Source organism: Gouania willdenowi, chromosome 20 (assembly GCF_900634775.1).
Source record: "Gouania willdenowi chromosome 20, fGouWil2.1, whole genome shotgun sequence".
In the NCBI taxonomy this organism is placed as follows: Eukaryota; Metazoa; Chordata; class Actinopteri; order Blenniiformes; family Gobiesocidae; genus Gouania; species Gouania willdenowi.
The window spans coordinates 14,268,966-14,282,812 of NC_041063.1; the positions used below are offsets into that span (position 1 = coordinate 14,268,966).

The following is a 13,847-nucleotide window of genomic DNA, read 5'->3' on the forward strand; positions in this document are numbered from 1 at the left end:
CAAACCTGCAATTAGAGCCTTAAGTTTGAGTCATAAACTACAATATGGGTCAATGATGTCACTACAAGGCCTGTCAAACAACATTTTCCAACCCGTACCTTTATTGCACACTGTATGATGCACAACAATGACTGTTGACAATCCTGTTTTAAATCTTGACCTTGGTTTCCACAAAATATTTGTTTTGACTGCTTTCTTTGCACTATATCCATTGGAGTTGTCCTGATTTTGGAATCATTTTAGTAATTAATTTATTTGGTAATAAAACAAAATTGGTTTAAATGTGTCCCTAATAAATGTATAATACATTAAAGATGAAAAAATACCACTCATAGTATACAGAAATAGTCATGGTATGACTGTGACTAATCCAGTAGGATTGCTTCAGCCTGAGCCTTATAAATTACACGCTTTTATTTTGTAGGAGCAGTGCGGGATGCGGATATCCTGTGTGTGTAGTCATCAGTAGGAAGTCTCCTGTGCAGAAACCGCCCAAAGATAAACTCCGACTTTAGTTTGGAATTAAAGTGAAGATGGCCGAAAATAAACCACTGGAAACCAAAGGTAAGGCTTTTATTGTACCGTCACTTCACTGACTTTATGACTTATTCACGACTTTTTACGACTCGGTCCGTGTCGGAGGCGGAAAAGTTGTGAACCAGGGCTAAACTACTAACCTGAGCTTGACACGTTTCATACACGTACAACAGGTGGAGAAATAAACCAAGTTTAAACTATATATCTCTCACACTTAATATCTGTATTACTGTGTAGGGACAGCTGAAATGTAGTACAAAAAACTTTGATTGTGTTCCAAAAATCTTTTCTATAATTATCACAACGAAAGCAACATTTCCGTCTCTAATTTGTCATAGAATAAACTGAATTTATGATTGAACTTTATGATTTCTATTCTTAAAAAAACGGCAATACCAGCAATCATTAAATACATATGATTATTTAGATTTAATTTTATATTATTCAGATGACTGAGGTTAAAAATAAGACTAATTAAAAAAAAAAAAAAAGCAGCAAAATCTTTCTGGTAGATCAAATGATTTTAGTTGTATTCCTTATAGAGTATAATTTCTTGGTTCAAACACCCACAGTTTTTTGAGTGATTATTTAATATTTTCACAGACATACTGTCTTTACAATACCACACGCTGAAATAAACCCTTTATGAATCCCAAAAATTAAGGAATATATTGACAACAGACTTGAACTGTTATTAATGATGTACTTAAAAATGTATGTAAACATTGAAAATGAATAAAGTATTCGATTTACTGATAGTAATATTGACTATTTAACTTGTTCCATATCCTGGTCACCTCTCCACAGCAGCCGATGCTTCTGGACCAGAAGAAAAAGCCAGAAAAAAAGCAACAGTCAAAGCATCTGCTCGACTGGAGGAGATCCGTCTGGTGGTGTTGGGCTGGAGGTGGCCTGGGAAGAGCCTCACCGCCAACGCCATCATTGGTAAAGAGGAGTTCCGCTTGGAGCGAGCGGCAGAGTTCTGCGTGAAGAGGCAGACGGAGATGGATGGTCGACAGCTGACCGTGGTGGACACCCCAGGCTGGTTCTCTGCTCAGGACACGCCCCCTTCCTACAAGGAGGAGTTAGTACGTGGAGCCTCTCTTTGCCCTCCAGGGCCGCACGCCTTCCTGCTGGTCATACCCGTCGGCATGTTCACCGACGTCGACCGCTCACGCATCGAGGAGCACGTGAGTTTATTTGGCGAGCACGTGTGGAGTCACACTATCGTGGTGTTCACCTGGGCCGAGGTGCTGAGATCCATTTCCATTGAGAGGTACATTCGTAGGGAGGGCAAAGAGCTGCAGTGGGTGCTGGAGAAATGTAAGCGCAGGTATTTCGTCATCAACACCTCCGTGTTCGGGGAGAATCCCCAGGTAGGATGCTTATTGGAGAAGGTGGAGAAGATGGTGGCTCAGGAGGGAGGTCACTACAATCCAGAGGTGGAGAAGAAAGAGGAGAAGAAACCTCTGGATGAAAACCAGAATCCAACCAGTGATGTGCAGGGGCTGGGGGCGCGACCGAAACACAACTCTGCAGTTGGCCTATCAAAGGAGGTGGAGCCACTTAACAGTAAGTGATGAAGACTTCAGGGTTGGGCTCAATTACATTTATAAATTACAATTACGTCTTCAATTATCCATGTTCACTTACAACTCAATTACAATTACGTTGACTACAAAACTACAATTATTATTTCTCCCCAAAAAGACAATTAAGTTCATTTACAACTACAATATTTGCATTTCCTGAAGAAAATGCAAGTGAGGATGCAGGTGCTGGCCTGCATCATTGAACATTGCATTAGGATTTTCATTAGCTAGTGTTAGCATTAACATAGCAGTAGCTAGCATTAGCATTGCATTAGCTAGCATGATTTTCATTAGCTAGTGTTAGCATTAGCAGTAACGTAGCATTAATTAGCATTAGCACAATATTAACATTGTCGTACTATTAGCATTGGCATTAGCTAGCATTGGAATTAGATTAGCAAATTTGACATAGCATTAACCTAGCATTTGCATTAACAAAGCATTAGCATTTACGAAGCATTAGCCAAGCAATAACCTAGCAATAGCTCAGTATTTGCCCAGTATTATCACTGTCAGTGACCAATCCTTTCGCGGGTCTGATCGATCGTTTCGGATCCTTTCAACGCATGCGTGAAACGCGTCTACATCCGGCCGGCCTATTTTACTGCAGTTTGTGTATTATTTAAGAGATTTAAACCCTGCTGTTTAAAAAGAATTAGAATTATGTGTTTTGAGTAAATTCCGATTTATTTTGATTTGATTTTCTGTTCAGTTTTTGATTGTCATTGTTGTGTATTGTGTTTTGATCAGTTTTTGTATTTATATCGTCTTACGGGTGGTTTTTTTCCTTTTTGTCTTTTTAAAAAAAAAAAAAAAACAATTAAAAACACCACAAAAACAGTCACATATTTATGTGTGTATTATTAAAATCTTTACATTCAAATATCACGTCCCAGGAGTTCTGTCGTGAAGGTTGCGAGTGAAGGTAGTGACGTAGTCTATGCGCATGCGTTCAAAGGATCTGAAACAATCAGGTCCGTAAAAGGATTGGGTAGTGACCAGCACTAGCCTAGTATTAGCCTAGCCAATGAACCCTCTGTGAAATAATGCACAAGAAATGATGAAGATAGTTGAAATAGGATAGAGGATCTAAAACAATAGTAAATAGAGTAAAAAAGAAAAGCTGAAGAAAGTTGAAATGGGTTAAAAAAAGTTACGACACTTTGCAAAGATTTTAAGGTAAAAAAAAAAAACAAAAAACTGGAGCAGCTCCACTCGATCGTAACGAGCTGTCCACTCTATAATGAGATTGCAGTTTCAGAAGAAATTTAATTTAAGTCAAAAAGTATAAGGATAAACCATGGGAATTTTTTTGTTAAAATTGGACTGACGGAAGAAAAAAACAGATAACATTAGTGAGGAAGCATCCTACATCCTCACTAATTAATCACAATGACTGAACCTGACATAAATTACCTCATCAAACCTACCTTTCCTCTTGTGTTAGCTTTCTGTTAGCATTCTTATGATAACGGGTCAGATTTGACCCATGTCTTACATCAGCTATAAAATGTACTAAAAAAACATGTTCCAGTTCTATCGTCTTTCATCTCTTACATTGTTACCTAATCAATGAAAATATAGGTTTTAATATTTTTTGGGGTGGGCTTCTGTGGCTTTTTAGAGTCAGTATACCCCTCAATTTTAAAATGATCCTCAAGAGTTCAGACAGATAAACTTGATATGAAACATATTTGTATAATTGTTAGCTACATATGTGTAAGACATAGAACTGTAACATGGATACACAGGATTGCTTTTAAATGACAGTTTTTATAGGAATTCCATAACAATTACAAAGTCAATTACCTGAACTCAATTACAATTAAATTATGATTAATCAACAGATTTTTTTCAATTATGATTACAATTATAATTACATCATAATTGTAATTGTTTATCGATTACACAATTACAATTATAATAGTGCCCAACCCTGGATGATGTCACATGACATGATGTGGTAAAATCACTTCTAGAAGCTAAAAATTGGAGCATTTGTTTATAGAAGAAGTGTGTAGTGTGTAGCTCATTGTGTTCATTGTGTGTTTGACTGTAGAATAACAAAGCAAACCTGGCAGATTGACCCTCCGAACCACGACTTGAAGATCATCTGTCTTGCTGGCCTGATGGGAAGCACTACCAATGTGATTAGTTTATTTATTTTGTTAATAAATAAGTCAGTTATTTGTGTTTTAATGACGTGCTCCAAACTTATTTCAGATATTTGCCTTTTTGGAATGAATGATTCTCCTCATACTTTGTTTATGCTGTTACCTTCAGGTCACCTTTAACTGTGTGTGTGTGTGTGTGCTCTGTGTAAGCCTGGCAGATCCCATTAGCAGAACTGCACTATTAATCTGTTACTGTCACATTCTGCTGATGGATTTTTGATACGATTCCTAATTTGTTTTGTGACCAAACATTCGATGCTTTATTGTTTGTTACACTGTTCTGTGTGAAGAAGAGCTTTGATGCACCTTCTGGATTTTCTGTGCGCGTGTTGCCTTTCAACTGTGATTTTAGTTTCTGTAACTCTGTAGTGTGGGAGAGGGATGGACCTGTTTTTTTTTTTGTTGTTGTTTTAAAAAAACTTTGAACGCTTCACCTGTCCTGATTGCTCAGGATGAAGCTTTTCATGGATTACCTTCAATGTTCAGATATAACAGTCAGCTGCTCTGGACACACACTTGTGTGTGTGAGCTACTAGGAGCTCTGTTTGAGTCCCAGCTAAGATATTCACATTCACAGCAGATCAGGGTTGGGGTCAATTCTAAATGTAAATTGATCATTTATTACAATTATGATGTAATTATAATCTGTTGCTGTCGTAATTGTAATTAAATTGTAATTGAGTTTAAATAATTGACTTGAGAAAAATTGTCAATTGTAATTTAACACAATCCTGTGTAACCATGTTCCAGTTCTATGTACAGTTCTACACATATGTAGCTAACAATGATCAAAATATGTTTCATATCAAGCTTTCCCACATTTTACCTTAAAAAAAATACATATATGTATATAATTGACTCAAAAAAGGCGTAGATGCCCACAACAAATATATTAAAACCTATATTTTCATTGATTAGGAAGCCTAACACGGTGACCACTGGATAGGAAAGAAATTAGATGATAGATATTAATTTTTAATGTATTTTACAGCTGATTTAGGACCTGTTACCATAAGAGATGCTAACCGAAAGAGGAAAGATAACTTTTATTAGCTTATTTATTTCAGGCTCAGTAATTGTAATTGAAATTTAGTAATTGAGAATGTCATTGTAAATGACTTTCTGAGGATAACAAATAATTCTGATTTTAGTGTAATTAGAAAAAAAAAATGCTGGTCACTCGTAATTGAGCATGGGTAATTAAAAACGTAATTGTAACTGAAAAATGTAATTAATTGACTCCAACCCTAGAGTAGATGCATCATTGTTGTGTGACCTTTTTCGCTTGCTCACTTCTATCTGTGTTGATGTGTAAAATGTCATTATTAGCAGATAGCAGATGGACACACAGGACAGATGGAGCTATCTACTGTATATACTGTATTATCTGTCAACATTAGTGTGTGTCAAACTGTCCCTAGCTCGTCACGCTAACAGATTACAAACCTGTAAAGCAGCTGTACGCTCTGACACTTGATCACAATGCTGGTGTTTTGTTCCTGTTTCTGTCCCGTTTGATCATTTCAAACTGGTTTTCAACAAAGCAGGCACATGCGTTGGTATTTTACCACTGAAACCTGAGACGTGAAGGTCTGCTGTGTTTTTCCTGTTCCGATTCCTACAAATGATGACGTGTAATTTTTAAAATCCCAATTCAAACCGTCACAAATTAAAAATAATTATTGTTTTTTTTTTTTTGTCCTTTTGCTATATTATAAAAAAACAAGATCACATTGATTAATTTGTTAAATAACATCAACAAATGGATAAAAGAGTACAACCAACCCTTTGTTTTTAGACCTGGTTCAGTTTCACCTGTGACGTCTTCATTAACATAGGAATGGAATTACTTGTTAATAATTAATAAGCAAAGAGGAGTCGTCTTTTCAGGTGATCATTGTGTCCAACATTTATGGCATTTACACACGATAATAATTGTGATAATGAATGGCTGCACTTTCTGTTTCCTGCTATTTTAGAATAAAGGGTTACTTTTTAAATTGTTGTCTCTGTTTATCAAGATAAAACACCATTGTTGACCGTCTTAAATGCAGATTCAAGCTTTGACTGTGACTTTCATATATTTTGCATGTTCTCCATAAAAGTGCTTGGGTTTCCCCCTGCTGTCCAAAAAAATAAACTTTGAACACTCAGACTGCTTATAATAATTCTCTCTGCATAGAGAATCACACAAAACTGAGTGGATGTTTTTTTCCTCTCTTTAATGTTGAGTTTTTCAGTTTTAGAATAGTTTTTTGGCTAGAATGAAGTCATCAGAGCATGTCCCACACCTGATATCAGTATCAGTGCATCCTCAGTAATAATTCATCAGTGTGGTTATGATCTGCTCTGTTCTTGGCTGGACGGCTACTTCCTGGTTATGGATATGCCTTGGTGTCCATTTGCGAAACACTTTGTTTTTACTATTTATTTCTATTCAACAACTGATCTGACTTCCTCTAAAATATTCATTTTAAGCTCTCCTTTTTGGTAATGTGACACATTGGAAGCTAGTTGTGGAATGTTTTAGCAGAGTTTGTCTACCAGTTTCATCAGGGCAGCCACTAGCTAATGTTTAAATCTCATTCCCACAGATGTTGTACTCTGGAGTTTTGTCACTTGATGAGAATAAAACATGTAACCACGCTGAAAGCTCTATAGTGACTGCCCTCTATGGGTTGAAACAATCTAAGTCTGCTATTGGCTGAGAATGATGCTTTGTGACGTTTTGGTGGCTTGTTATATCATGAACCGCCCTCTGTTGTCCCCGCCCCTCTCATAAAAACTAGCACCTGTCGACTATAATCTGTGGTGAGTAGGTTGGATTGAGAGCGTGGTGAATAGAGAGCTATAGTGAGTATTGAGTAGCTCGTTAGCATAGCATAGATTGTTCTTGGAGATTTTATAGTATAGACTGGGTGTGTCTTAACTGCTCCAGGAGCCCCGCCCATAATCAAGGCATTTTTTTTTTTTTGCTAATTCCCAGTTTAGACGCACATCAGCCAACACCCTCAGGATTTAGTCAGTCTAAGGACATTGAATAGAGAGCTTCATGGAATGCTTTCCATGGCCAAGCAGCCTTACATCACAAGGTGCAATGCAACCACCAATGGACTCTAGAACAGTGGAGACGTGTTCTCTGGAGTGACGAATCACACCTCTGTGTCTGGCAATCTGATTGATGCATCTTGGTTTGTGGTTTCCATGGGAACGGCTATTGTCTGAATGCATTGTACCAAGTGGAAAGTGTGGTGGAGAGGGGAATATGGTGTGGGTTTGTTTTTCTGGAGTTGAGCTTAGCTATTTTTTGGATAATTTCATGCTCCCAACATTGTGGGAACAGTTTGGAGATGCCTCCTTACTGCTCCAACATGACCAAAGGCAAGGTCCTTAAAGACCTAGATGAGTGAGTTTGGTGTTGAAGAACTCAATAGGACACTTTTGGGATGAATTAAAGGGAAGACTGTGAGCCAGGCCTTGTCCCACGTCAGTGCCTGACCTCACAAATGCCCTTATGGAAGAATGGTCAAAGAGAAACACACTCTTGAAAAGAGCGACTTCCTCATACATGTGTGTGTGAAGGCAGACGAGACGATCCTTTTGCTAATATAGCGTCCTTTGGAAAGCCCTGACTGGACATATTTTGGAGGCGTTGCTTAGCAACTACAGTTACTATATAGTTAATCATTGTGACTGTTACCACTTGTTTGTTAATGGATAATCAAGAAAATGGTTGATCTTTGGTCTAAATGTGATGGTTGGTCATTGTGAATAATAAAAAATATTAACTCCAAGGTGATTGTTATATATTGGCATGTATTTGCACACTTGGATTTTTCAGTAGAATTTCAGGATGTTTTATTTGAGTGTATTTAAAATTGTGTCTACAATCATTGGTGTAAAACTGGATTTAGTGGTTCACATGTTTAACAGTAGAAATGAGTTTTCTTTTTTGATCTGTGGCACCAACTACTGGAACAGTATTCACATTAGAAAAGTAGAGAAGAAAAGGCCACTCATGAAAAATAAAACCAACCAGTTTGTCTAAAACAGATTGGTGACTTTTATCACAGCGGGGGCCACAAAAATGTGATTGTCTGATCCGAGGGCCACATTATCAAAGTTAACAATAATGACCAATCTGAAGATTAATACAGGACAGGGCTAAAAACAAAAATAATAATAATAAAAAATAACAGGACAGAGCAAAGGGCTTATTTTTGTGTATATATATATATATATATATATATATATTTAAATTGTATTGTGTATTTTTTGTTGTCATTTTGTGTTTCGATTTGACAATATTGTGTGTAATCTACTTTTGGCATCATTTTGTGTATTTTTCTGTCCTTTTGTGTAATTGTATTGTTCCTTTTTGTATTTTTCTGTCATTTTGTGTCTTTTTCTGTCATTTTATTGTCTATTTTTGCAATTGTGTTGTCTTTTTGTGTCATTTTATTGTCTGTGTAATTGTGTAGTTTTTTTGTGTATTTTTCTGTCATTTTCTTGTCTTTTTGTGTATTTATGTTGTTCTTTTGTGTATTTTTCTGTCATTTTATTGTCTTTGTGTAATTGTGTTGTCCTTTTGTGTCTTTTTCTGTCATTTTATTGTCTTTTTTGTGAACTAGTGTTGTTGTTTTGTGTATTTTTGTGTGATTTTATTGTCTTTTCATGTAATTGTGTTGTCCTTTTGTGTGTTTTTTTGTCATTTTATTGTCTTTTTTGTGTACTAGTGTTGTTGTTTTGTGTATTTTTCTGTGATGTTTTGTCTTTTCATGTAATTGTGTTGTCCTTTTGTGTCTTTTCTGTGATTTTATTGTCTGCATGTAATTGTGTTGTCCTTTTGTGTATTTTTCGGTCATTTTATTCTCCTTTTGTATCTTTACGTCATTTTAATGTCTATTTTGTAATTGTGTAGTCTTTTTGTATTTTTGTGTCATTTTATTGTGTTTGTGTAATTGTGGAGGTGTTTTTTTTTTTGTATCTTTCTGTCATTTTCTTGTCTTTTTGTGTAATTGTGTTGTTTTTTTTTTGGTTTATTTTTCTGTTCTTTTATTGTCTTTCCATGTAATTGTGTTGTCCTTTTGTGTATTTTTCTGGGATCATTTTATTTTTTGTGTCATTTCTGTATTTTTGGTGTCAATTTGTGTGTTTACTTTGTGAGGCCCCCTACAAAAATAGATGGAGGCTTTATGTGGCCCACGGATAGCCCATGTCTGCTCTACAACACTACAAACCTTCGCCACAGTCTGCAAATGCTTTACCTTTCGTATATATAAAATAATCTTGAACGAGGCAAAAAAAAAAAAAAAACAGGAACATCAAACAGAACTGAACACCTCAGTGTGTTTTTAGCCTCACACAAGTGTAGTCAAACTGTGGTGAGCCCGCTCAAACTTGCACCTGTGAGAACGGTAGATATCCAATATCTCCCTGCAGACTGCTCCCAATGTCACACAAACCCACAAATCCCACACTTCAGAAAACATGTTCACACTCACAAGCGCCTGTCTTGTAGTTCTGCATTAGTACCACACACCAAGTGAAAAAGAAAAAAAAAAAGTGCAAACCCAAGTCTGGAATACGATGGCACACCTAATGCAAAATGTAAGAGAAGTAATACAGACTAGAATAGAGTCAGCCCATTACCCGACAAAACTGAAACATCCCACACTTCATTTTCACTGTAAAAAACCTGCCAGACATTTTAAATCTAACATTTACGCTGAAAGTTCAGAGCTTTCGTCCCGTCAATCAGAGTCATTTCAGCTCACGTCATGTTACACAGCTTCAGAGGAGGCTGTGGAGAAAGTGAAACTGACGTTTCATACAGATCTATGTGCCAATCAACAAACTCAAAGGAATAACAAAGCGGTGAAACCCTGATGGATATACAAAGGCCTGTACTGTATAACCTTATCAACAATAAAGTGGAAATCTCTTTTCACATACTCTGTATTGTCTTTGAAAATATATGCATATATATATACTGTATAGTTAATCTCCAGCTTTCTCCAGTATTAGTCTGGGCTGTTGGTCTTTACAGTCCTTTCCCAGCAGGTTAGTTTTACCTTCCTGATCTCTGAGCCGATGATGTCAGAGCAGTTCTTTCCATCAGCTCAGTTTGCAGCCAACAGGAGCTACAATACAACGCTTCACTCTGAGACTTCCTCTTATCATCCAGCTGCTGTTTTCCACGGCTCAACAGGTTGAGTCTGTGTGTACACGGAGCTGTTCTGCTGATGGAGGCTCATGGTGACTCTCTGTAAAGTAGGAGGGAGGTGAGCTGATAGAAAAGAAGGACTGCAGGAATGTAGACGGCCCCGTCGTCCCTCAGCACTACTCGGACTCGATGAAACCTTCCTTCTCGTGGCCCACGGGCTCCACCTCCGCGTAGGCTGGATGACCCGAGCCCCGGCGGAATTTCATAGCTGGCCACCTGTTTGGGCGTCTCTGCAGAGTAAATTAAAAGCTCAATCAAAAAACATATAAAGAAACTAAAAGTCAGCAATAAAACCCTCCTGAGGAGGATTCAAGCGTTAACTTGCAAACTGTCCCCCTATTTCAGCACCAGCATCTGGGTTCTTGTCAGCACTGTTTAGCGTATGGGCCCCCGATGTTGTCATTTTGCACCCCTATGGAGTGATGAGGATTTTCTGTTGTTTTTTCCTGTCGTAATAATTGTTTCACACTAAAGGGACTTCCATGCATGCAAGAGTTGTGTAAACTAGGGATGTCCCAATACAACTTTTTCACCTCCGATATGATACCAATATTGCAGCGTTGCGTATCAGCCGACCCCGATATTGATCCGATATCAATATCGGATCGAGACACCTCAAGTTTAAAATTAGCTGCACCTTCTATTTGATACAGGCGATCTGTTCGGATGCTTCCTTCTTTCCCTGAGGATCCCTGCTCCGACTTAGCTGCCCCCGATGTTGCCTATGTGTATCATCCGCTTGGTAACCGTAATCACCATCCAATATAAACAGTGCTTCAACCGGGGCATAGTGTGTTGCGACACTCGTCATGTTTATACCTCGCAACAAATCATTCTACTTACATGCACGCGGAAAACTGTCTGATTGAAACGTGTTCGGGCTTAAAGAGACATCGGTTTGGACAGGATTGGGCCGGGTCTTATTTCATTGGCCCGATTAAAGCCCCACTGTGTGCATCCTCTGCTTTGTAACCCATAATCATTGTCCATTATAAACTGTGTGTGTGTGTGTGCGTGTGCACCCGTGGCGCTCGCTCGCACGTGACGCGATCCCCCTATGCTGTGAAAAACTCCCGGTGAGAACCCTGCTCATGTCACGCTGCTGTGTTGTCGCTCACCTCAAGAAGGAACAGACTTGCGGCTGAGGTTGGATGATGGTAAATGTAGATGGTGATCAACACGCCCGCTATCATGACCAGCATCACCAGTAGGATGCCAAGGATCAGCCCAGTGTGGAGCGGATGTTCCCCTGGAACCCTGTCCACTGCACTCTCACCAGAAATCCCTGAAAGACACAGGTAGAGCAGGGGTTCTCAACATGGTCTCACCCTGGGACCCGCATTTTTCCAAGATCATTAAATGGTGACCCACTTCAACCAACCAAATTTTTTTTTTGGTTGGTTGAAGTTTTAAATTTAAATAGCTGTTGAGAACACACTTGTAGTCATCTTTTAAAAACATGCATTTCACAGCATGCCTGTCAAAATAAGTTTATTCCAGCTGTCCACCCAGTACAGGTCCATGACTCACTTTTGGGTCCCGACCCACCAGTTGAGAATCACTGGTGTAGAGCGTGATTTGTGATATTTTGTAACCAAAATAAAGGGTTTCATCTACAAATGACCACTAGAGGGCACTCACCAACTAAACACAATACAAGCACATTATCAACACATTAAATGAACACAATCAAATTTGTGTTTTTATGTATTGTTTACTTTATCACAAGTCCAATAAAAATAGTCAGACACCGACTCACTCCTACAGATAATGTAGAGATTCCTCCAGTATGTTTTGATAGACATAATACATGATAATGAGCATTGTACAGTTGGTACTTAATATTTGTCCAAATCTAACAAATAACCTATTACTTTCTGGTCATTTTGCCATTATTTTTTCTGGAGCAGGCCAAAGTAGAACATTTTACTTTGTTTTTATCATTGTTCTGTCATGTTGATGTTTTGTGTAACCTCTCAGGAGAGAGCTAACTCTGACACAATGTATCATATGGAATTATTTATGTAATATATCATCTCTGGTCCCTCTACAAATATACTTCTATATCTTCAAAAGTGTGTCACAGAATGTGGGAGGTAAACCACATGGTGGCACCAGAGGATAAAGAAGGGAAGGGCCTGGAATGGAAACAAAGAAAGGATGTGGCAAACAATAAATGTTATGGAGGAAAACGCTTAATTATGTGAATGTAAACCATTAATGTAGGTGTTTATTATGAAGTCCAAATGGCAAACAGAGCCTTTAGAGCAGTAATACACAGTTGCTACAGCTACATCTTCTAGACAATTGTTAATAGGCCTGACTCATAGTTAAATAAGAGCCTGTTTGCTAGTTTTACTATGTGTTTAATGTTTATAATCCAACACTGTCTGTTTTTAATCAAACAAACATTCAAAACCATTAAAATAAGCACGTCTTTTTATTTAAAATGGTATTGACTAGCCAGAGGGGCTAAACAAAGACAAAAGGTTATTTATCAGTATAGTCTGCCTGGGACACACAGTCTGCATCAGTTCATTGTTCTTCTGACTGCTTTAACCTGAAGAGGCTAAGGAGCACTAACTCCCAGACAGCAATAAAATACATTAAAGCTTTTGGCAGCTGCAGAAAACCAGTCAATAGGTCTTTTCAGGCACAGCTGCGGCAATGAAGCACAAGTGTCGTCTCACCTGTCTAATGGGCATCAGGAAACGAACTTTTCAAAAATGAGCAAACCTGTAATTCAGCCTGTCTGTAAACAGGTGCTGAGCTGTGAAGAAATCCTTAACAAACACCAACTACGTCAGGATTTTACTCTGGATTTGCACAAAGGTTGGCTTTATTGTACGTTCTTCGGGGTTCCTAAACTAGGAAAGTGATGATAAAAGAGTGGAAACATCGACAAAATAAACAAATGCAGAGTGATATCGTGGCAGCACGACTTTCAAGCACAAAGATGCTGGAGTGAAGGGATGCACGTTAGATCTGTGTGACAGAGGCAGCAGATTTCCAATTTCTCTCAAGCAGGAAATGAAACATTTGAAGAGGCAATCTTTGAAAACTGATTAAGTTCAAAGTCGGTTTAGGAAATTCAAATGATTCGACGTATTAGGGGGTAAACAAACTGAAGAAAGTGTTGCATACTAAAAGAGCTGTGACAAATGTACAGCAGCTGTAGTCGGAGAGAAACTTTGATGCAATTGGTTGAAAATAAATCTTCAATTCCAAAAACGGAGAAAAGTTAATAAAATACAAATTTTAACATTGTTTGTTTGCTCTTTCTGTTTAGCTCTGATGGGACACTCCAGCTTTCAGTTA

General features: G+C 37.9%; 2 protein-coding genes across 3 annotated transcripts in view; one reads left to right on the top strand and one right to left on the bottom strand.

The window, feature by feature from the left end:
* The first annotated feature begins 418 nt into the window (after positions 1-418).
* gimap4 (GTPase IMAP family member 4) lies at positions 419-5,303 on the top strand. 2 transcript variants are annotated; one of them, XM_028434853.1, is made up of 3 exons: positions 419-564; positions 1,345-2,109; positions 4,189-5,303. In XM_028434853.1, exons 1-3 carry the CDS (start codon positions 534-536, stop codon positions 4,191-4,193), a joined length of 801 nt encoding a protein of 266 aa, XP_028290654.1. In that variant the 5' UTR covers positions 419-533; the 3' UTR covers positions 4,194-5,303. The 2 variants fall into 2 exon arrangements, with proteins under 2 accessions (XP_028290654.1, XP_028290653.1); XM_028434852.1 differs by lacking the exon at positions 4,189-5,303 and having other exon boundaries at positions 1,345-2,117.
* A 4,071-nt stretch (positions 5,304-9,374) lies between these two features.
* Positions 9,375-13,847, bottom strand: part of LOC114454429 (plexin domain-containing protein 2-like) — an 87,041-nt gene continuing 82,568 nt past the window's right edge. The window contains exons 13-14 of the mRNA XM_028434886.1: positions 11,648-11,814; positions 9,375-10,759 (exon numbers count right to left, since the gene is read on the bottom strand). Of these exons, the coding sequence (XP_028290687.1) occupies positions 10,646-10,759; positions 11,648-11,814 (281 nt within the window). The 3' untranslated portion in view covers positions 9,375-10,645. The remainder of the gene's footprint in view (positions 10,760-11,647; positions 11,815-13,847) is intronic.

Excerpts from the sequence above, each read along its gene's own strand:
- gimap4 (XM_028434852.1), top strand. The coding sequence starts at position 534 with ATGGCCGAAAATAAACCACTGGAAACCAAAG. Across the intron at positions 565-1,344 it reads TAAACCACTGGAAACCAAAG|CAGCCGATGCTTCTGGACCA; the intron begins GTAAGGCTTTTA and ends ACCTCTCCACAG.